Source organism: Eucyclogobius newberryi, unplaced genomic scaffold, assembly GCF_026437365.1.
Source record: "Eucyclogobius newberryi isolate DKJ021-1_F unplaced genomic scaffold, fEucNew1.0.hap1 SCAF_12, whole genome shotgun sequence".
Taxonomy (NCBI): Eukaryota; Metazoa; Chordata; class Actinopteri; order Gobiiformes; family Gobiidae; genus Eucyclogobius; species Eucyclogobius newberryi.
The window spans coordinates 843137-865789 of record NW_027315746.1 but is presented as its reverse complement, the minus strand read 5'-3'; the positions used below and the strand labels follow the sequence as shown (position 1 = coordinate 865789).

Sequence of the window (22653 nt, the reverse complement as noted above, 5' to 3'; positions counted from 1 at the left end):
CCTAAACCAGGGCTAAAGCAGGGCCTAAACCAGGACTAAAGCAGGGCCTAAACCAGGCCTAAACCAGGGCTAAATCAGGGCCTAAACCAGGGCTAAAGCAGGGCCTAAACCAGGACAAAAGCAGGGCCTAAACCAGGGCTAAAGCAGGACTAAAGCATCACTAAAGCAGGGCCTAAACCAGGTCTAAAGCAGGACCTAAACCAGGACTAAAGCAGGGCCTAAACCAGGACTAAAGCAGGGCCTAAACCAGGGCTAAAGCAGTGCCTAAACCAGGGCTAAAGCAGGGCCTAAACCAGGGCTAAAGCAGGGCCTAAACCAGGGCTAAAGCAGGGCCTAAACCAGGGCTAAAGCTGGGCCTAAACCAGGAATAAACCAGGGCTAAAGCTGGGCCTAGACCAGGGCTAAAGCAGGACTAAACCAGGACTAAAGCAGGGCCTAAACCAGGGCCTAAACCAGGGCTAAAGCTGGGCCTAAACCAGGAATAAACCAGGGCTAAAGCTGGGCCTAGACCAGGACTAAGGCAGGGCCTAAACCAGGGCTAAAGCAGGACTAAACCAGGGCTAAAGCAGGGCCTAAACCAGGGCTAAAGCAGGACTAAACCAGGACTAAAGCAGGGCCTAAACCAGGGCTAAAACAGGACTAAAGCAGGGCCTAAAGCAGGGCTAAAGCATTACTAAAGCAGGGCCTAAACCAGGGCTAAAACAGGGCATAAACCAGGACTAAAGCAGGGCCTAAACCAGGACTAAAGCAGGGCCTAAACCAAGACTAAACCAGGAATAAAGCAGGGCGTAAACCAGGGCTAAAGCTGGGCCTAAACCAGGACTAAAGCAGGGCCTAAACCAGGGCTAAAGCAGGGCCTAAACCAGGGCTAAAGCAGGGCCTAAACCAGGGCTAAAGCAGTGCCTAAATCAGGGCTAAAGCAGGGCCTAAACCAGGGCTAAAGCTGGGCCTAGACCAGGACTAAAGCAGGGCCTAAACCAGGACTAAAGCAGGGCCTAAACCAGGACTAAAGCAGGGCCTAAACCAGGGCTAAAGCAGGGCCTAAACCAGGCCTAAAGCAGGACTAAACCAGGGCTAAAGCAGGACTAAACCAGGGCTAAAGCAGGGCCTAAACCAGGGCTAAAGCAGGGCCTAAACCAGGGCTAAAGCAGGACTAAACCAGGACTAAAGCAGGGCCTAAACCAGGGCTAAAACAGGACTAAAGCAGGGCCTAAAGCAGGGCTAAAGCATTACTAAAGCAGGGCCTAAACCAGGGCTAAAACAGGGCATAAACCAGGACTAAAGCAGGGCCTAAACCAGGACTAAAGCAGGGCCTAAACCAGGACTAAAGCAGACCTAATCCAGGACTAAAGCAGGGCCTAAAGCAGGACTAAAGCAGGGCCTAAACCAGGGTTAAAGCTGGGCCTAAACCATGACTAAAGCAGGGCCTAAACCAGGACTAAAGCAGGGCCTAAACCAGGGCTAAAGCTGGGCCTAGACCAGGACTAAAGCAGGGCCTAAACCAGGACTAAAGCAGGGCCTAAACCAGGACTAAAGAAGCAGGGCCTAAACCAGGACTAAAGCAGGGCCTAAACCAGGGCTAAAGCAGGACCTAAACCAGGACTAAAGCAGGGCCTAAACCAGGACTAAAGCAGGGCCTAAACCAGGGCTAAAGCAGGACCTAAAGCAGGACTAAAGCAGGGCCTAAACCAGGGCTAAAGCAGTTCCTAAATCAGGGCTAAAGCAGGGCCTAAACCAGGGCTAAAGCAGGGCCTAAACCAGGACAAAAGCAGGGCCTAAACCAGGGCTAAAGCTGGGCCTAAACCAGGACTAAAGCAGGGCCTAAACCAGGACTAAAGCAGGGCTAAAGCAGGGCCTAAACCAGGACTAAAGCAGGGCCTAAACCAGGACTAAAGCAGGGCCTAAACCAGGACTAAAGCAGACCTAAACCAGGACTAAAGCAGGGCCTAAACCAGGACTAAAGCAGGGCCTAAAGCAGGACTAAAGCAGACCTAAACCAGGACTAAAGCAGGGCCTAAAGCAGGACTAAAGCAGGGCCTAAACCAGGGTTAAAGTAGGGCCTAAACCAGGACAAAAGCAGGGCCTAAACCAGGGCTAAAGCTGGGCCTAGACCAGGACTAAAGCAGGGCCTAAACCAGGACTAAAGCAGGGCCTAAACCAGGACGAAAGCAGGGCCTAAACCAGGACTAAAGCAGGGACTAAACCAGGGCTAAAGCAGGGCCTAAACCAGGACTAAAGCAGGGCCTAAACCAGGACTAAAGCAGGGCCTAAACCAGGACCAAAGCAGGGCCTAAACTAGGACTAAAGCAGACCTAAACCAGGACTAAAGCAGGGCCTAAACCAGGACTAAAGCAGGGCCTAAACCAGGGCTAAAGCAGGACCTAAAGCAGGACTAAAGCAGAGCCTAAACCAGGGCTAAAGCAGGGCCTAAACCAGGGTTAAAGTAGGGCCTAAACCAGGACAAAAGCAGGGCCTAAACCAGGGCTAAAGCTTGGCCTAGACCAGGATTAAAGCAGGGCCTAAACCAGGACTAAAGCAGGGCCTAAACCAGGACTAAAGCAGGGCCTAAACCAGGGCTAAAGCAGGGCCTAAACCAGGACTAAAGCAGGGCCTAAACCAGGACTAAAGCAGGGCCTAAACCAGGACCAAAGCAGGGCCTAAACCAGGGCTAAAGCAGGGCCTAAACCAGGACTAAAGCAGGGCCTAAACCAGGACTAAAGCAGACCTAAACCAGGACTAAAGCAGGGCCTAAACCAGGACTAAAGCATGGCCTAAACCAGGACTAAAGCAGGGCCTAAACCAGGACTAAAGCAGACCTAAACCAGGACTAAAGCAGGGCCTAAACCAGGACTAAAGCAGGGCCTAAACCAGGACTAAAGCAGACCTAAACCAGGACTAAAGCAGGGCCTAAACCAGGACTAAAGCAGACCTAAACCAGGACTAAAGCAGGGCCTAAACCAGGACTAAAGCAGGGCCTAAACCAGGACAAAAGCAGGGCCTAAACCAGGACTAAATCAGGGCCTAAACCAGGACTAAAGCAGACCTAAACCAGGACTAAAGCAGGGCCTAAACCAGGGCTAAAGCTGGGCCTAGACCAGGACTAAAGCAGGGCCTAAACCAGGGCTAAAGCAGGGCCTAAACCAGGGCTAAAGCTGGGCCTAAATCAGGGCTAAAGCAGGGCCTAAACCAGGGCTAAAGCTGGGCCTAGACCAGGACTAAAGCAGGGCCTAAACCAGGACTAAAGCAGGGCCTAAACCAGGACTAAAGCAGGGCCTAAACCAGGGCTAAAGCAGGGCCTAAACCAGGCCTAAACCAGGGCTAAATCAGGGCCTAAACCAGGACTAAAGCAGGGCCTAAACCAGGACTAAAGCAGGGCCTAAACCAGGACTAAAGCAGGGCCTAAACCAGGGCTAAAGCAGGGCCTAAAGCAGGACTAAAGCAGGGCCTAAACCAGGGCTAAAGCAGTGCCTAAACCAGGGCTAAAGCAGGGCCTAAAGCAGGCCTAAACCAGGACTAAACCAGGGCTAAAACAGGGCTAAAACAGGGCATAAACCAGGACTAAAGCAGGGCCTAAACCAGGGCTAAAGCAGGGCCTAAAGCAGGACTAAAGCAGGACTAAAGCAGGACCTAAACCAGGTTTAAAGCAGGGCTTAAAGCAGGACTAAAGCAGGGCCTAAACCAGGGCTAAAGCAGGGCCTAAACCAGGACTAAAGCAGGGCCTAAACCAGGCCTAAAACAGGGCTAAGTCAGGGCCTAAACCAGGGCTAAAGCAGGGCCTAAACCAGGACAAAAGCAGGGCCTAAACCAGGGCTAAAGCAGGACTAAAGCATCACTAAAGCAGGGCCTAAACCAGGTCTAAAGCAGGACCTAAACCAGGACTAAAGCAGGGCCTAAACCAGGACTAAAGCAGGGCCTAAACCAGGGCTAAAGCAGTGCCTAAACCAGGGCTAAAGCAGGGCCTAAACCAGGGCTAAAGCAGGGCCTAAACCAGGACAAAAGCAGGGCCTAAACCAGGGCTAAAGCTGGGCCTAGACCAGGACTAAAGCAGGGCCTAAACCAGGACTAAAGCAGGGCCTAAACCAGGACTAAAGCAGGGCCTAAACCAGGGCTAAAACAGGACTAAAGCAGGGCCTAAAGCAGGCTAAAAGCATTACTAAAGCAGGGCCTAAACCAGGGCTAAAACAGGGCATAAAGCAGGACTAAAGCAGGACTAAAGCAGGACCTAAACCAGGGATAAAGCAGGGCCTAAACCAGGACTAAAGCAGGGCCTAAACCAGGCCTAAACCAGGGCTAAATCAGGGCCTAAACCAGGGCTAAAGCAGGGCCTAAACCAGGACTAAAGCAGGGCCTAAACCAGGACTAAAGCAGGGCCTAAACCAGGGCTAAAGCAGGGCCTAAAGCAGGACTAAAGCAGGACTAAAGCATCACTAAAGCAGGGCCTAAACCAGGGCTAAAGCAGGGCCTAAACCAGGGCTAAAGCAGGACCTAAACCAGGACTAAAGCAGGGCCTAAACCAGGACTAAAGCAGGGCCTAAACCAGGGCTAAAGCAGGACCTAAAGCAGGACTAAAGCAGGGCCTAAACCAGGGCTAAAGCAGTGCCTAAATCAGGGCTAAAGCAGGGCCTAAACCAGGGCTAAAGCTGGGCCTAGACCAGGACTAAAGCAGGGCCTAAACCAGGACTAAAACAGGGCCTAAACCAGGACTAAAGCAGACCTAAACCAGGACTAAAGCAGGGCCTAAACCAGGACTAAAGCAGGGCCTAAAGCAGGACTAAAGCATACCTAAACCAGGACTAAAGCAGGGCCTAAAGCAGGAATAAAGCAGGGCCTAAACCAGGGCTAAAGCAGGGCCTAAACCAGGGTTAAAGTAGGGCCTAAACCAGGACAAAAGCAGGGCCTAAACCAGGGCTAAAGCAGGGCCTAAACCAGGACTAAAGCAGGGCCTAAACCAGGGCTAAAGCAGGGCCTAAACCAGGACTAAAGCAGGGCCTAAACCAGGGCTAAAGCAGGGCCTAAACCAGGACTAAAGCAGGGCCTAAACCAGGACTAAAGCAGGGCCTAAACCAGGGCTAAAGCAGGGCCTAAAGCAGGACTAAAGCAGGGCCTAGACCAGGGCTAAAGCTGGGCCTAAACCAGGACTAAAGCAGGGCCTAAACCAGGACTAAAGCAGGGCCTAAACCAGGGCTAAAGCAGGGCCTAAACCAGGACTAAAGCAGGGCCTAAACCAGGACCAAAGCAGGGCCTAAACCAGGACTAAAGCAGGACTAAAGCAGGGCTTTAGAGATGACTTTCCAGGAGTAATGAGCAGCAGCGTTGGAGCTGCATTAACATGTTCTGTTCCGCGGTCCAGAAGTCTGTGTTCTGAAGACTTTAATGTACTTTATATTATAGTGGCAGAAGTGGGACTAAAGTTTCATGTTTGTTCTGTATTTATTTATTTATCACTGATTAGAGTCAAAGTCACACGTTTAGGAAAACAACTGTTCCTGAACCAAATGCAACAGAATACTCTTCCTCTAAAATAATATTCAGAATATGTACTTTTACTACATGTATGGTCTTCAGTTACGTACCAACATGGGGGGCTCTGAGGGTCAAGGGTCATGACGTCTCCTCCAGCTTCATCCACAGACCCCGATGCCTTGAGAGGCTGTGCACTTCCCAAGACATCGTCTCTTTTGTCTCCTTCTGGATCTCTCTGAGCATCCTTCAGAGCATGCAGAGGCTCTGGGCCCCCGGGTGTGGGCCCCGGAGGTGTGGGCCCCCACAGTTCTGTCCCCATTTCCTTCAAGAGCGACTCATTAGTTCTGTGTGTCCAGGGATCGTCAGGATGCTTCAGTCTGTGTATGTCAGCAGCACGTGGGCTCCAGGCCCCACAGGGCCACGGGATGTCTAACCCCGCCCAAAATAGAGCCTCGTCTTGGGGGAAGCGTGTTGGGTGCAGGGGGCTGTGGATGGATGTCTCTTGTACCCAGAAAAAGCCTCTGGTGTTGGGGGGCACTGGATGGATGAGTGCCCTCTGGAGGTGCAGGACGTGGGCATGTTTTTGAAGGATGTGGCGTCCTGGAGCAGAACCAGGAGGAACTAGGCCAAAACAGACAAGACGGATGACACAGAGACACTAAACACAGAGTATTTTTAGAAGCGCGCTGTTACTAAGGCTCAGACCAGAACGGAGAGACATCACGCGGAACCTTTCCAGGAGTTATTACCTTTAGATACGAGACCAGTGGATTATTTACACCTGGCAAAGATCAGCGCTGTGTTTTTACACTTTTACCTGATCTAACGTTGTCTTCAGCAACAGCAAACTTCCACCTGGTTAGACCTGGTTTGGACCTGGTTTAGTCCTGGTGTAGACCTGGTTTAGACCTCGTTTAGACCTGGTTTAGTCCTGGTTTAGACCTGGTTTAGACCTGGTTTAGACCTGGTTTAGTCCTGGTTTAGACCTGGTTTAGACCTGGTTTAGACCTGGTTTAGACCTGGTTTAGTCCTGGTTTAGACCTGGTTTAGACCTGGTTTAGACCTGGTTTAGTCCTGGTTTAGACCTGGTTTAGACCTGGTTTAGACCTGGTTTAGACCTGGTTTAGTCCTGGTTTAGACCTGGTTTAACCTCTGGCTCTCCTCTGTGGTCAGTCGGGCCTCACATCGGGCGTTACTGTGGTCAGACGTCTCCAGGACGGATCGTGTCTTACACTGGGATTCTGTCCATGACCATCACCACCGACAACGCCATCGCCAGAGAAGGCTTTTCTGCAAACTACAGCATCCAAGAGCGAGAACTGAAGTCTGCAGGTCAGAGCCTCCACCCTCTGCTCCATCCTCTGCTCCATCCTCTGCTCCACCCTCTGCTCCATCCTCTGCTCCATCCTCTGCTCCATCCTCTGCTCCACCCTCTGCTACACCCTCTGCTCCATCCTCTGCTCCATCCTCTGCTCCACCCTCTGCTCCATCCTCTGCTCCATCCTCTGCTCCATCCTCTGCTCCACCCTCTGCTACACCCTCTGCTCCATCCTCTGCTCCACCCTCTGCTACACCCTCTGCTCCATCCTCTGCTCCATCCTCTGCTCCATCCTCTGCTCCACCCTCTGCTACACCCTCTGCTCCATCCTCTGCTCCATCCTCTGCTCCATCCTCTGCTCCACCCTCTGCTACACCCTCTGCTCCATCCTCTGCTCCATCCTCTGCTCCATCCTCTGCTACACCCTCTGCTCCATCCTCTGCTCCATCCTCTGCTCCATCCTCTGCTCCACCCTCTGCTCCATCCTCTGCTCCATCCTCTGCTCCATCCTCTGCTCCACCCTCTGCTACACCCTCTGCTCCATCCTCTGCTCCATCCTCTGCTCCATCCTCTGCTCCATCCTCTGCTCCATCCTCTGCTCCACCCTCTGCTCCATCCTCTGCTCCACCCTCTGCTACACCCTCTGCTCCATCCTCTGCTCCATCCTCTGCTCCACCCTCTGCTCCATCCTCTGCTCCATCCTCTGCTCCACCCTCTGCTACACCCTCTGCTCCATCCTCTGCTCCACCCTCTGCTCCATCCTCTGCTCCATCCTCTGCTCCATCCTCTGCTCCACCCTCTGCTCCATCCTCTGCTCCACCCTCTGCTACACCCTCTGCTCCATCCTCTGCTCCATCCTCTGCTCCATCCTCTGCTCCACCCTCTGCTCCATCCTCTGCTCCATCCTCTGCTCCATCCTCTGCTCCACCCTCTGCTACACCCTCTGCTCCATCCTCTGCTCCATCCTCTGCTCCACCCTCTGCTACACCCTCTGCTCCATCCTCTGCTCCATCCTCTGCTCCATCCTCTGCTCCACCCTCTGCTCCATCCTCTGCTCCATCCTCTGCTCCATCCTCTGCTCCACCCTCTGCTACACCCTCTGCTCCATCCTCTGCTCCATCCTCTGCCCCACCCTCTGCTACACCCTCTGCTCCATCCTCTGCTCCATCCTCTGCTCCATCCTCTGCTCCACCCTCTGCTCCATCCTCTGCTCCATCCTCTGCCCCACCCTCTGCTACACCCTCTGCTCCATCCTCTGCTCCATCCTCTGCTCCATCCTCTGCTCCATCCTCTGCTCCACCCTCTGCTTGTCACATGTGGATCTTGTAAAGTTGGGAGTTATGTGTGACCTTTGCCCTCTCTGACCTCTGGTGACCTCCTCTGGAATGTGCCTTGTCTCCTGTTGAGGAGCAGAAGATGTTTTAATTCAAAGCAGTCTGTGTTACTCCTGTTTTCTCCTCATGTTCTCCTCATCTCCTCCTCATGTTCTCCTCATGTTCTCCTCATGTCCTCCTCATGTTCTCCTCATGTCCTCCTCGTGTCCTCCTCATGTCCTCCTCATGTTCTCCTCATGTCCTCCTCATGTCCTCCTCATCTCTTCCTCATGTTCTCCTCATGTCCTCCTCGTGTCCTCCTCATGTCCTCCTCATGTCCTCCTCATGTCCTCCTTGTGTTCTCCTCATGTTCTCCTCATGTTCTCCTCGTGTTCTCCTCATGTTCTCCTCATGTTTTCCTCATGTTCTCCTCATGTCCTCCTCATCTCTTCCTCATGTTCTCCTCATGTTCTCCTCATGTTCTCCTCATGTTCTCCTCGTGTTCTCCTCATGTTCTCCTCATGTTTTCCTCATGTTCTCCTCATGTCCTCCTCATGTTCTCCTCATGTTCTCCTCATGTCCTCCTCATGTTCTCCTCCTGTTCTCCTCATGTTCTCCTCATGTCCTCCTCATGTTCTCCTCATGTTCTCCTCATGTTCTCCTCATGTCCTCCTCGTGTTCTCCTCATGTTCTCCTCATGTTTTCCTCATGTTCTCCTCATGTCCTCCTCATGTTCTCCTCATGTCCTCCTCATGTTCTCCTCATGTCCTCCTCATGTTCTCCTCATGTCCTCCTCATCTCTTCCTCATGTTCTCCTCATGTCCTCCTCATGTCCTCCTTGTGTTCTCCTCATGTTCTCCTCATGTTCTCCTCATGTCCTCCTCATCTCCTCCTCATGTTCTCCTCATGTTCTCCTCATCTCCTCCTCATGTCCTCCTCGTGTCCTCCTCATGTCCTCCTCATGTTCTCCTCGTGTTCTCCTCATGTCCTTCTCGTGTCCTCCTCATGTTCTCCTCATGTCCTCCTCATGTTCTCCTCATGTCCTCCTCATCTCTTCCTCATGTTCTCCTCATGTCCTCCTCATGTTCTCCTCGTGTCCTCCTCGTGTCCTCCTCGTGTCCTCCTCATGTCCTCCTCATGTTCTCCTCATGTCCTCCTCTTGTTCTCCTCATGTCCTCCTTGTGTTCTCCTCGTGTCCTCCTCATCTCCTCCACATGTTCTCCTCATGTCCTCCTCGTGTCCTCCTCGTGTCCTCCTCATGTCCTCCTCATGTTCTCCTCATGTCCTCCTCTTGTTCTCCTCATCTCCTCCACATGTTCTCCTCATGTTCTCCTCATGTCCTCCTCGTGTCCTCCTCATGTCCTCCTCATGTTCTCCTCATGTCCTCCTCATCTCCTCCTCATGTTCTCCTCATGTCCACCTCGTGTCCTCCTCATGTCCTCCATGTTATCCTCATCTCCTCCTCATGTTCTCCTCATGTCCTCCTCGTGTTCTCCTCGTGTTCTCCTCATGTTCTCCTCATGCTCTCCTCATGTTCTCCTTGTGTTCTCCTTGTTTTCTCCTCATGTTCCCCTCTTGTCCTCCTCATGTTATCCTGGTGTTTTCTCCTAATGTTCTCCTCATGTTCTCCTCATTTTTCCTCATGTCCTCCTCATCTCCTCCTTGTGTTCTCCTCATGTTTTCCTCATGTTCTCCCCATGTCCTCCTCATGTTCTCCTCATGTCCTCCTCATCTCTTCCTCATGTTCTCCTCATGTCCTCCTCATGTTCTCCTCATGTCCTCCTCATCTCTTCCTCATGTTCTCCTCGTGTCCTCCTCGTGTCCTCCTCGTGTCCTCCTCGTGTCCTCCTCATGTTCTCCTCATGTTCTCCTCATGTCCTCCTCGTGTTCTCCTCATGTCCTCCTCATCTCCTCATCATGTTCTCCTCATGTCCTCCTCGTGTTCTCCTCGTGTTCTCCTCATGTTCTCCTCATCTCCTCCACATGTTCTCCTCATGTTCTCCTCATGTTCTCCTCATGTCCTCCTCATCTCCTCCTCATGTTCTCCTCATGTTCTCCTCATCTCCTCCTCATGTCCTCCTCGTGTCCTCCTCATGTCCTCCTCATGTTCTCCTCGTGTTCTCCTCATGTCCTCCTCGTGTCCTCCTCATGTTCTCCTCATGTCCTCCTCATGTCCTCCTCGTGTCCTCCTCATGTCCTCCTCATCTCTTCCTCATGTTCTCCTCATGTCCTCCTCATGTTCTTCTCATGTTCTCCCCGTGTCCTCCTCGTGTCCTCCTCATGTTCTCCTCATGTCCTCCTCATGTTCTCCTCATGTTCTCCTCATGTTCTCCTCATGTCCTCCTTGTGTTCTCCTCATGTTCTCCTCATTTCTTCCTCATGTTCTCCTCATGTTCTCCTCATGTCCTCCTCATGTTCTCCTCATGTTCTCCTCATGTCCTCCTCATGTTCTCCTCATGTTCTCCTCATGTTCTCCTCATGTCCTCCTTGTGTCCTCCTCATGTCCTCCTCATCTCTTCCTCATGTTCTCCTCATGTTCTCCTCATGTCCTCCTCATGTCCTCCTTGTGTTCTCCTCATGTTCTCCTCATGTTCTCCTCGTGTCCTCCTCATGTTCTCCTCATGTCCTCCTCATCTCCTCCTCATGTCCTCCTCATGTTCTCCTCATCTCCTCCTCATGTTCTCCTCATGTCCTCCTCGTGTTCTCCTCGTGTTCTCCTCATGTTCTCCTCATGTTTTCCTCATGTCCTCCTCATCTCCTCCTCATGCTCTCCTCATGTTCTCCTTGTGTTCTCCTTGTTTTCTCCTCATGTTCTCCTCGTGTTCTCCTCGTGTCCTCCTCATGTTCCCCTCTTGTCCTCCTCATGTCCTCCTCATGTTATCCTGCTGTTTTCTCCTAATGTTCTCCTCATGTCCTCCTCGTGTTCTCCTCGTGTTCTCCTCATGTTCCCCTCTTGTCCTCCTCATGTCCTCCTCATGTTATCCTGCTGTTTTCTCCTCATGTCCTCCTCATCTCCTCCTTGTGTTCTCCTCATGTTCTCCTCATGTTCTCCTCGTGTCCTCCTCATGTTCTCCTCATGTCCTCCTCATCTCCTCCTCATGTTCTCCTCATGTTCTCCTCATCTCCTCCTCATGTCCTCCTCGTGTTCTCCTCATGTCCTCCTCGTGTCCTCCTCATGTTCTCCTCATGTCCTCCTCATGTTCTCCTCATGTCCTCCTCATGTTCTCCTCATCTCTTCCTCATGTTCTCCTCATGTCCTCCTCATGTTCTCCTCGTGTCCTCCTCGTGTCCTCCTCATGTCCTCCTCATGTTCTCCTCATGTCCTCCTCTTGTTCTCCTCATGTCCTCCTTGTGTTCTCCTCGTGTCCTCCTCATCTCCTCCACATGTTCTCCTCATGTCCTCCTCGTGTCCTCCTCATGTCCTCCTCATGTTCTCCTCATGTCCTCCTCATGTTCTCCACATGTCCTCCTCATCTCCTCCTCATGTTCTCCTCATGTCCTCCTCATGTTCTCCTCATGTCCTCCTCGTGTCCTCCTCATGTCCTCCTCATGTTCTCCTCATGTTCTCCTCATGTTCTCCTCATGTTTTCCTCATGTTCTCCTCATGTCCTCCTCATCTCTTCCTCGTGTCCTCCTCATGTTCTCCTCATGTCCTCCTCATCTCTTCCTCATGTTCTCCTCATGTCCTCCTCATGTTCTCCTCATGTCCTCCTCATGTTCTCCTCGTGTCCTCCTCGTGTCCTCCTCGTGTCCTCCTCATGTTCTCCTCATGTTCTCCTCATGTTCTCCTCATGTTCTCCTCATGTCCTCCTCGTGTTCTCCTCCTGTCCTCCTCATCTCCTCCACATGTTCTCCTCATGTTCTCCTCGTGTTCTCCTCGTGTGCTCCTCATGTTCTCCTCATGTCCTCCTCACGTCCTCCTCATCTCCTCCTCATGTTCTCCTCATGTTCTCCTCATGTTCTCCTCATGTCCTCCTCATCTCCTCCTCATGTTCTCCTCATGTTCTCCTCATCTCCTCCTCATGTCCTCCTCGTGTCCTCCTCATGTCCTCCTCATATTCTCCTCGTGTTCTCCTCATGTCCTCCTCGTGTCCTCCTCATGTTCTCCTCATGTCCTCCTCATGTCCTCCTCGTGTCCTCCTCATGTCCTCCTCATCTCTTCCTCGTGTTCTCCTCATGTCCTCCTCATGTTCTCCTCGTGTCCTCCTCGTGTCCTCCTCGTGTCCTCCATATGTCCTCCTCATATTCTCCTCATGTCCTCCTCATGTTCTCCTCATGTCCTCCTCGTGTTCTCCTCATGTCCTCCTCATCTCCTCATCATGTCCTCCTCGTGTCCTCTTCATGTCCTCCTCATGTTCTCCTCATGTCCTCCTCGTGTTCTCCTCATGTCCTCCTCATCTCCTCATCATGTTCTCCTCATGTCCTCCTCGTGTCCTCCTAATGTCCTCCTCATGTTTTCCTCTTGTCCTCCTCATGTTCTCCTCGTGTTCTCCTCATGTCCTCCTCATGTTCTCCTTGTGTTCTCCTTGTTTTCTCCTCATGTTCTCCTAGTGTTCTCCTCGTGTCCTCCTCATGTTCCCCTCTTGTCCTCCTCATGTCCTCCTCATGTTATCCTGGTGTTTTCTCCTAATGTTCTCCTCATGTTCTCCTCATGTCCTCCTCATGTTCTCCTCATGTCCTCCTCGTGTTCTCCTCGTGTTCTCCTCATGTTCTCCTCATCTCCTCCACATGTTCTCCTCATGTTCTCCTCATGTCCTCCTCATGTTCTCCTCGGGTTCTCCTCGGGTTCTCCTCATGTTCTCCTCATGTCCTCCTCGTGTCCTCCTCATGTCCTCCTCATGTTCTCCTCATGTCCTCCTCATGTTCTCCTCATGTCCTCCTCATGTTCTCCTCATGTCCTCTTCATGTTCTCCCCATGTCCTCCTCATGTTCTCCTCATGTCCTCCTCGTGTCCTCCTCATGTCCTCCTCATGTTCTCCTCATGTCCTCCTCATGTTCTCCTCATGTCCTCCTCATCTCCTCGTCATGTTCTCCTCATGTCCTCCTCGTGTCCTTCTCATGTCCTCCATGTTCTCCTCATGTCCTCCTCGTGTCCTCCTAATGTCCTCCTCATGTTTTCCTCATGTCCTCCTCATGTCCTCCTCATGTTCTCCTCATCTCCTCCTCATGTTCTCCTCATGTCCTCCTCGTGTTCTCCTCGTGTTCTCCTCGTGTTCTCCTCATGTTCTCCTCATGTTTTCCTCATGTCCTCCTCATCTCCTCCTCATGCTCTCCTCATGTTCTCCTTGTGTTCTCCTTGTTTTCTCCTCATGTTCTCCTCGTGTTCTCCTCATGTTCTCCTCATGTTCTCCTCATGTTCTCCTCATGTTCACCTCATCTCCTCCTGGTGTTTTCTCCTCATGTCCTCCTCATGTTCTCCTCATGTCCTCCTCATGTTCTCCTCATGTCCTCCTCGTGTCCTCCTCATGTCCTCCTCACGTTCTCCTCATGTCCTCCTCATGTTCTCCTCATGTTCTCCTCATGTCCTCCTCATGTTCTCCTCATGTTCTCCTCATGTCCTCCTCATGTTCTCCTCATGTTCTCCTCATGTTCACCTCATCTCCTCCTGGTGTTTTCTCCTCATGTTCTCCTCGTGTTCTCCTCGTGTCCTCCTCATGTTCCCCTCTTGTCCTCCTCATGTCCTCCTCATGTTATCCTGGTGTTTTCTCACCATGTTCTCCTCATGTTCTCCTCATGTCCTCCTCATCTCCTCCTCGTGTTCTCCTCATGTCCTCCTCATGTTCTCCTCATGTCCTCCTCATCTCCTCCTCATGTTCTCCTCATGTTCTCCCCATGTCCTCCTCATGTTCTCCACATGTCCTCCTCATGTTCTCCTCATGTTCTCCTCATGTCCTCCTCGTGTCCTCCTCATGTCCTCCTCATGTTCTCCTCATGTCCTCTTCATCTTCTCCTCATGTTCTCCTCATGTCCTCCTCGTGTCCTCCTCATGTCCTCCTCATGTTCTCCTCATGTCCTCCTCATGTTCTCCTCATGTCCTCTTCGTGTTCTCCTCATGTCCTCCTCATGTTCTCCTCATGTCCTCCTCATGTTCTCCTCGTGTTCTCCTCATGTCCTCCTCATGTCCTCCTCATGTTCTCCTCATGTCCTCCTCATGTCCTCCTCGTGTCCTCCTCATGTTCTCCTCATGTCCTCCGCATGTTCTCCTCATGTCCTCCACATGTTCTCCTCATGTCCTCCTCATGTTCTCCCCATGTCCTCCTCGTGTTCTCCTCATGTCCTCCTCATGTTCTCCTCATGTCCTCCTCATCTCCTCCTCATGTTCTCCTCATGTCCTCCTCGTGTCCTACTCGTGTCCTCCTCATGTCCTCCTCATCTCCTCCTCAAGGTCTCCTCATGTCCTCCTCGTGTCCTCCTCATGTCCTCCTCATGTCCTCCTCATCTCCTCATGTCCTCCTCATCTCCTCATGTCCTCCTCATGTTCTCCTCATGTCCTCCTCGTGTCCTCCTCATGTCCTCCTCATGTTCTCCTCATGTCCTCCTCATGATCTCCTCATGTCCTCCTCATCTCCTCCTCATGTTCTCCTCATGTCCTCCTCGTGTCCTTCTCATGTCCTCCATGTTCTCCTCATGTCCTCCTCGTGTCCTCCTAATGTCCTCCTCATGTTTTCCTCATGTCCTTCTCATGTCCTCCTCATGTTCTCCTCATCTCCTCCTCATGTTCTCCTCTTGTCCTCCTCGTGTTCTCCTCGTGTTCTCCTCGTGTTCTCCTCATGTTTTCCTCATGTTCTCCTCATCTCCTCCTCATGCTCTCAAATGTTCTCCTTGTGTCCTCCTCATGTCCTCCTCATGTTCTCCTCATGTCCTCCTCATGTCCTCCTCATGTTCTCCTCATGTCCTCCTCATGTTCTCCTCATGTCCTCCTCGTGTTCTCCTCATGTCCTCCTCATGTTCTCCTCATGTCCTCCTGGTGTTCTCCTCATGTTCTCCTCATCTCCTCCACATGTTCTCCTCGTGTTCTCATGTTCTCCTCATGTTTTCCTCATGTCCTCCTCATCTCCTCCTCATGTTCTCCTCATGTTCTCCTCATGTTCTCCTCATCTCCTCCTCCTCTCCTCCTCATGTTCTCCTCATGTCCTCCTCGTGTCCTCCTCATGTCCGCCTCATGTTCTCCTCATGTCCTCCTCATGTTCTCCTCATGTCCTCCTCATGTTTTCCTCATGTCCTCCTCATGTTCTCCTAATATCCTCCTCGTGTTCTCCTCATGTCCTCCTCATCTCCTCCTCATGTTCTCCTCATGTTCTCCTCGTGTTCTCCTCATGTTCTCCTCATCTCCTCCACATGTTCTCATGTTCTCCTCGTGTTCTCCTCGTGTTCTCCTCATGTTCTCCTCATATCCTCCTCGTGTCCTCTTCATGTCCTCCTCATGTTCTCCTCATGTCCTCCTCATGTTCTCCTCATGTCCTCCTCATGTTCTCCTCGTGTTCTCCTCATGTCCTCCTCGTGTTCTCCTCATGTCCTCCTCATGTTCTCCTCATGTCCTCCTCCTGTTCTCCTAATATCCTCCTCGTGTTCTCCTCATGTCCTGCTCATCTCCTCCTCATGTTCTCCTCATGTTCTCCTCGTGTTCTCCTCGTGTTCTCCTCATGTTCTCCTCATGTCCTCCTTGTGTCCTCCTCATGTCCTCCTCATGTTCTCCTCATGTCCTCCTCATGTTCTCCTCATGTCCTCCTCATGTTCTCCTCATGTCCTCCTCGTGTCCTCTTCATGTCCTCCTCATGTTCTCCTCATGTCCTCCTCATGTTCTCCTCATGTCCTCCTCATCTCCTCCTCATGTTCTCCTCATGTCCTCCTCGTGTCCTCCTCATGTCCTCCATGTTCTCCTCATGTCCTCCTCGTGTCCTCCTAATGTCCTCCTCATGTTTTCCTCTTGTCCTCCTCATGTCCTCCTCATGTTCTCCTTGTGTTCTCCTTGTTTTCTCCTCATGTTCTCCTCGTGTTCTCCTCATGTTCACCTCATCTTCTCCTGGTGTTTTCTCCTCATGTTCTCCTCGTGTTCTCCTCGTGTCCTCCTCATGTTCCCCTCTTGTCCTCCTCATGTCCTCCTCATGTTATCCTGGTGTTTTCTCCTAATGTTCTCCTCATGTTCTCCTCATGTTCTCCTCATATCCTCCTCGTGTTCTCCTCGTGTTCTTCTCATGTTCTCCTCATGTTCTCCTCATGTTCTCCTCATGTCCTCCTCGTGTTCTCCTCCTGTCCTCCTCATCTCCTCCACATGTTCTCCTCATGTTCTCCTCGTGTTCTCCTCGTGTTCTCCTCATTTTCTCCTCATGTCCTCCTCACGTCCTCCTCATCTCCTCCTCATGTTCTCCTCATGTTCTCCTCATGTTCTCCTCATGTCCTCCTCATCTCCTCCTCATGTTCTCCTCATGTTCTCCTCATCTCCTCCTCATGTCCTCCTCGTGTCCTCCTCATGTCCTCCTCATATTCTCCTCGTGTTCTCCTCATGTCCTCCTCGTGTCCTCCTCATGTTCTCCTCATGTCCTCCTCATGTCCTCCTCGTGTCCTCCTCATGTCCTCCTCATCTCTTCCTCGTGTTCTCCTCATGTCCTCCTCATGTTCTCCTCGTGTCCTCCTCGTGTCCTCCTCGTGTCCTCCATATGTCCTCCTCATATTCTCCTCATGTCCTCCTCATGTTCTCCTCATGTCCTCCTCGTGTTCTCCTCATGTCCTCCTCATCTCCTCATCATGTCCTCCTCGTGTCCTCTTCATGTCCTCCTCATGTTCTCCTCATGTCCTCCTCGTGTTCTCCTCATGTCCTCCTCATCTCCTCATCATGTTCTCCTCATGTCCTCCTCGTGTCCTCCTAATGTCCTCCTCATGTTTTCCTCTTGTCCTCCTCATGTTCTCCTCGTGTTCTCCTCATGTCCTCCTCATGTTCTCCTTGTGTTCTCCTTGTTTTCTCCTCATGTTCTCCTAGTGTTCTCCTCGTGTCCTCCTCATGTTCCCCTCTTGTCCTCCTCATGTCCTCCTCATGTTATCCTGGTGTTTTCTCCTAATGTTCTCCTCATGTCCTCCTCATGTTCTCCTCATGTCCTCCTCGTGTTCTCCTCGTGTTCTCCTCATGTTCTCCCCATCTCCTCCACATGTTCTCCTCATGTTCTCCTCATGTCCTCCTCATGTTCTCCTCGGGTTCTCCTCGGGTTCTCCTCATGTTCTCCTCATGTCCTCCTCGTGTCCTCCTCATGTCCTCCTCATGTTCTCCTCATGTCCTCCTCATGTTCTCCTCATGTCCTCCTCATGTTCTCCTCATGTCCTCTTCATGTTCTCCCCATGTCCTCCTCATGTTCTCCTCATGTCCTCCTCGTGTCCTCCTCATGTCCTCCTCATGTTCTCCTCATGTCCTCCTCATGTTCTCCTCATGTCCTCCTCATCTCCTCGTCATGTTCTCCTCATGTCCTCCTCGTGTCCTTCTCATGTCCTCCATGTTCTCCTCATGTCCTCCTCGTGTCCTCCTAATGTCCTCCTCATGTTTTCCTCATGTCCTCCTCATGTCCTCCTCATGTTCTCCTCATCTCCTCCTCATGTTCTCCTCATGTCCTCCTCGTGTTCTCCTCGTGTTCTCCTCGTGTTCTCCTCATGTTCTCCTCATGTTTTCCTCATGTCCTCCTCATCTCCTCCTCATGCTCTCCTCATGTTCTCCTTGTGTTCTCCTTGTTTTCTCCTCATGTTTTCCTCGTGTTCTCCTCATGTTCTCCTCAAGTTCTCCTCATGTTCTCCTCATGTTCTCCTCATGTTCACCTCATCTCCTCCTGGTGTTTTCTCCTCATGTTCTCCTAGTGTTCTCCTCGTGTCCTCCTCATGTTCCCCTCTTGTCCTCCTCATGTCCTCCTCATGTTATCCTGGTGTTTTCTCCTAATGTTCTCCTCATGTTCTCCTCATGTTCTCCTCATGTCCTCCTCATGTTCTCCTCATGTTCTCCTCATGTCCTCCTCATGTTCTCCTCATGTTCTCCTCATGTTCACCTCATCTCCTCCTGGTGTTTTCTCCTCATGTTCTCCTCGTGTTCTCCTCGTGTCCTCCTCATGTTCCCCTCTTGTCCTCCTCATGTCCTCCTCATGTTATCCTGGTGTTTTCTCACCATGTTCTCCTCATGTTCTCCTCATGTCCTCCTCATCTCCTCCTCGTGTTCTCCTCATGTCCTCCTCATGTTCTCCTCATGTCCTCCTCATCTCCTCCTCATGTTCTCCTCATGTTCTCCTCATGTCCTCCTCATGTTCTCCACATGTCCTCCTCATGTTCTCCTCATGTTCTCCTCATGTCCTCCTCGTGTCCTCCTCATGTCCTCCTCATGTTCTCCTCATGTCCTCTTCGTGTTCTCCTCATGTCCTCCTCATGTTCTCCTCATGTCCTCCTCATGTTCTCCTCGTGTTCTCCTCATGTCCTCCTCATGTCCTCCTCATGTTCTCCTCATGTCCTCCTCATGTCCTCCTCGTGTCCTCCTCATGTTCTCCTCATGTCCTCCGCATGTTCTCCTCATGTCCTCCACATGTTCTCCTCATGTCCTCCTCATGTTCTCCCCATGTCCTCCTCGTGTTCTCCTCATGTCCTCCTCATGTTCTCCTCATGTCCTCCTCATCTCCTCCTCATGTTCTCCTCATGTCCTCCTTGTGTCCTACTCGTGTCCTCCTCATGTCCTCCTCATCTCCTCCTCAAGGTCTCCTCATGTCCTCCTCGTGTCCTCCTCATGTCCTCCTCATGTCCTCCTCATCTCCTCATGTCCTCCTCATCTCCTCATGTCCTCCTCATGTTCTCCTCATGTCCTCCTCGTGTCCTCCTCATGTCCTCCTCATGTTCTCCTCATGTCCTCCTCATGTTCTCCTCATGTCCTCCTCATCTCCTCCTCATGTTCTCCTCATGTCCTCCTCGTGTCCTTCTCATGTCCTCCATGTTCTCCTCATGTCCTCCTCGTGTCCTCCTAATGTCCTCCTCATGTTTTCCTCATGTCCTTCTCATGTCCTCCTCATGTTCTCCTCATCTCCTCCTCATGTTCTCCTCGTGTTCTCCTCGTGTTCTCCTCGTGTTCTCCTCATGTTTTCCTCATGTTCTCCTCATCTCCTCCTCATGCTCTGAAATGTTCTCCTTGTGTCCTCCTCATGTCCTCCTCATGTTCTCCTCATGTCCTCCTCATGTCCTCCTCATGTTCTCCTCATGTCCTCCTCATGTTCTCCTCATGTCCTCCTCGTGTTCTCCTCATGTCCTCCTCATGTTCTCCTCATGTCCTCCTCGTGTTCTCCTCATGTTCTCCTCATCTCCTCCACATGTTCTCCTCGTGTTCTCCTCATGTTCTCCTCATGTTTTCCTCATGTCCTCCTCATCTCCTCCTCATGTTCTCCTCATGTTCTCCTCATGTTCTCCTCATCTCCTCCTCATCTCCTCCTCATGTTCTCCTCATGTCCTCCTCGTGTCCTCCTCATGTCCGCCTCATGTTCTCCTCATGTCCTCCTCATGTTCTCCTCATGTCCTCCTCATGTTTTCCTCATGTCCTCCTCATGTTCTCCTCATGTTCTCCTCATCTCCTCCACATGTTCTCATGTTCTCCTCGTGTTCTCCTCGTGTTCTCCTCATGTTCTCCTCATATCCTCCTCGTGTCCTCTTCATGTCCTCCTCATGTTCTCCTCATGTCCTCCTCATGTTCTCCTCATGTCCTCCTCATGTTCTCCTCATGTTCTCCTCATGTCCTCCTCGTGTTCTCCTCATGTCCTCCTCATGTTCTCCTCATGTCCTCCTCCTGTTCTCCTAATATCCTCCTTGTGTTCTCCTCATGTCCTCCTCATCTCCTCCTCATGTTCTCCTCATGTTCTCCTCGTGTTCTCCTCGTGTTCTCCTCATGTTCTCCTCATGTCCTCCTTGTGTCCTCCTCATGTCCTCCTCATGTTCTCCTCATGTCCTCCTCATGTTCTCCTCATGTCCTCCTCATGTTCTCCTCATGTCCTCCTCGTGTCCTCTTCATGTCCTCCTCATGTTCTCCTCATGTCCTCCTCATGTTCTCCTCATGTCCTCCTCATCTCCTCCTCATGTTCTCCTCATGTCCTCCTCGTGTCCTCCTCATGTCCTCCATGTTCTCCTCATGTCCTCCTCGTGTCCTCCTAATGTCCTCCTCATGTTTTCCTCTTGTCCTCCTCATGTCCTCCTCATGTTCTCCTTGTGTTCTCCTTGTTTTCTCCTCATGTTCTCCTCGTGTTCTCCTCATGTTCTCCTCATGTTCTCCTCATGTTCACCTCATCTTCTCCTGGTGTTTTCTCCTCATGTTCTCCTCGTGTTCTCCTCGTGTCCTCCTCATGTTCCCCTCTTGTCCTCCTCATGTCCTCCTCATGTTATCCTGGTGTTTTCTCCTAATGTTCTCCTCATGTTCTCCTCATATCCTCCTCGTGTTCTCCTCGTGTTCTTCTCATGTTCTCCTCATGTTTTCCTCATGTCCTCCTCATCTCCTCCTCATGCTCTCCTCATGTTCTCCTTGTGTTCTCCTTGTTTTCTCCTCTTGTTCTCCTGGTGTTTTCTCCTCATGTTCCCCTCTTGTCCTCCTCATGTCCTCCTCATGTTATCCTGGCTTTTTCTCCTAATGTTCTCCTCATGTTCTCCTCATGTCCTCCTCATGTTCTCCTCATGTCCTCCTCGTGTTCTCCTCATGTTCTCCTCATCTCCTCCACATGTTCTCCTCATGTTCTCCTCGTGTTCTCCTTGTGTTCTCCTCATGTTCTCCTCATGTCCTCCTCGTGTCCTCCTCATGTCCTCCTCATGTTCTCCTCATGTCCTCCTCATGTTCTCCTCGTGTTTTCCTCATGTTCTCCTCATGTCCTCCTCGTGTTCTCCTCATGTTCTCCTCATGTTCTCCTCGTGTTCTCCTCGTGTTCTCCTCATGTTCCTCTCATGTCCTCCTCGTGTCCTCCTCATGTCCTCCTCATGTTCTCCTCATGTCCTCCTCCTGTTCTCCTCATGTCCTCCTCATGTTCTCCTCATGTCCTCTTCATGTTCTCCCCATGTCCTCCTCATGTCCTCCTCGTGTTCTCCTCATGTCCTCCTCATCTCCTCATCATGTTCTCCTCATGTCCTCCTCGTGTTCTCCTCGTGTTCTCCTCATGTTCTCCTCATCTCCTCCACATGTTCTCCTCATGTCCTCCTCATGTTCTCCTCATGTCCTCCTCATCTCCTCCTCATGTCCTCCTCGTGTGCTTCTCATGTCCTCCATGTTCTCCTCATGTCCTCCTCGTGTCCTCCTAATGTCCTCCTCATGTTTTCCTCATGTCCTCCTCATGTCCTCCTCATGTTCTCCTAATCTCCTCCTCATGTTCTCCTCATGTCCTCCTCGTGTTCTCCTCGTGTTCTCCTCGTGTTCTCCTCATGTTCTCCTCATGTTTTCCTCATGTCCTCCTCATCTCCTCCTCATGCTCTCCTCATGTTCTCCTTGTGTTCTCCTTGTTGTCTCCTCATGTTCTCCTCGTGTTCTCCTCATGTTCTCCTCATGTTCTCCTCATGTTCTCCTCATGTTCACCTCATCTCCTCCTGGTGTTTTCTCCTCATGTTCTCCTAGTGTTCTCCTCGTGTCCTCCTCATGTTCCCCTCTTGTCCTCCTCATGTCCTCCTCATGTTATCCTGGTGTTTTCTCCTAATGTTCTCCTCATGTTCTCCTCATGTTCTCCTCATGTCCTCCTCGTGTTCTCCTCGTGTTCTCCTCATGTTCTCCTCATCTCCTCCACATGTTCTCCTCATGTCCTCCTCATGTTCTCCTCATGTCCTCCTCATCTCCTCCTCATGTCCTCCTCGTGTGCTTCTCATGTCCTCCATGTTCTCCTCATGTCCTCCTCGTGTCCTCCTAATGTCCTCCTCATGTTTTCCTCATGTCCTCCTCATGTCCTCCTCATGTTCTCCTCATCTCCTCCTCATGTTCTCCTCATGTCCTCCTCGTGTTCTCCTCGTGTTCTCCTCGTGTTCTCCTCATGTTCTCCTCATGTTTTCCTCATGTCCTCCTCATCTCCTCCTCATGCTCTCCTCATGTTCTCCTTGTGTTCTCCTTGTTGTCTCCTCATGTTCTCCTCGTGTTCTCCTCATGTTCTCCTCATGTTCTCCTCATGTTCTCCTCATGTTCACCTCATCTCCTCCTGGTGTTTTCTCCTCATGTTCTCCTAGTGTTCTCCTCGTGTCCTCCTCATGTTCCCCTCTTGTCCTCCTCATGTCCTCCTCATGTTATCCTGGTGTTTTCTCCTAATGTTCTCCTCATGTTCTCCTCATGTTCTCCTCATGTTCTCCTCATGTCCTCCTCGTGTTCTCCTCGTGTTCTCCTCATTTTCTCCTCATGTTTTCCTCATGTCCTCCTCATCTTCTCCTCCTGCTCTCCTCATGTTCTCCTCATGTTCTCCTTGTGCTCTCCTTGTTTTCTCCTCATGTTCTCCTTGTGCTCTCCTTTTTTTCTCCTCATGTTCTCCTCATGTTCTCCTCATGTCCTCCTCATGTTCTCCACATGTCCTCCTCATGTTCTCCTCATGTTCTCCTCATGTCCTCCTC

General features: G+C 51.4%; 1 protein-coding gene across 1 annotated transcript in view; it reads left to right on the top strand.

The window, feature by feature from the left end:
* Positions 1-8129, top strand: part of LOC140355659 (neuropilin-1a-like) — a 72575-nt gene extending 64446 nt beyond the window's left edge. Inside the window, exons 5-6 of the mRNA XM_072440315.1 lie at positions 6637-6795; positions 8113-8129. Coding sequence (XP_072296416.1) covers positions 6637-6795; positions 8113-8129 — 176 coding nt within the window. The remainder of the gene's footprint in view (positions 1-6636; positions 6796-8112) is intronic.
* Positions 8130-22653: the final 14524 nt, after the last annotated feature.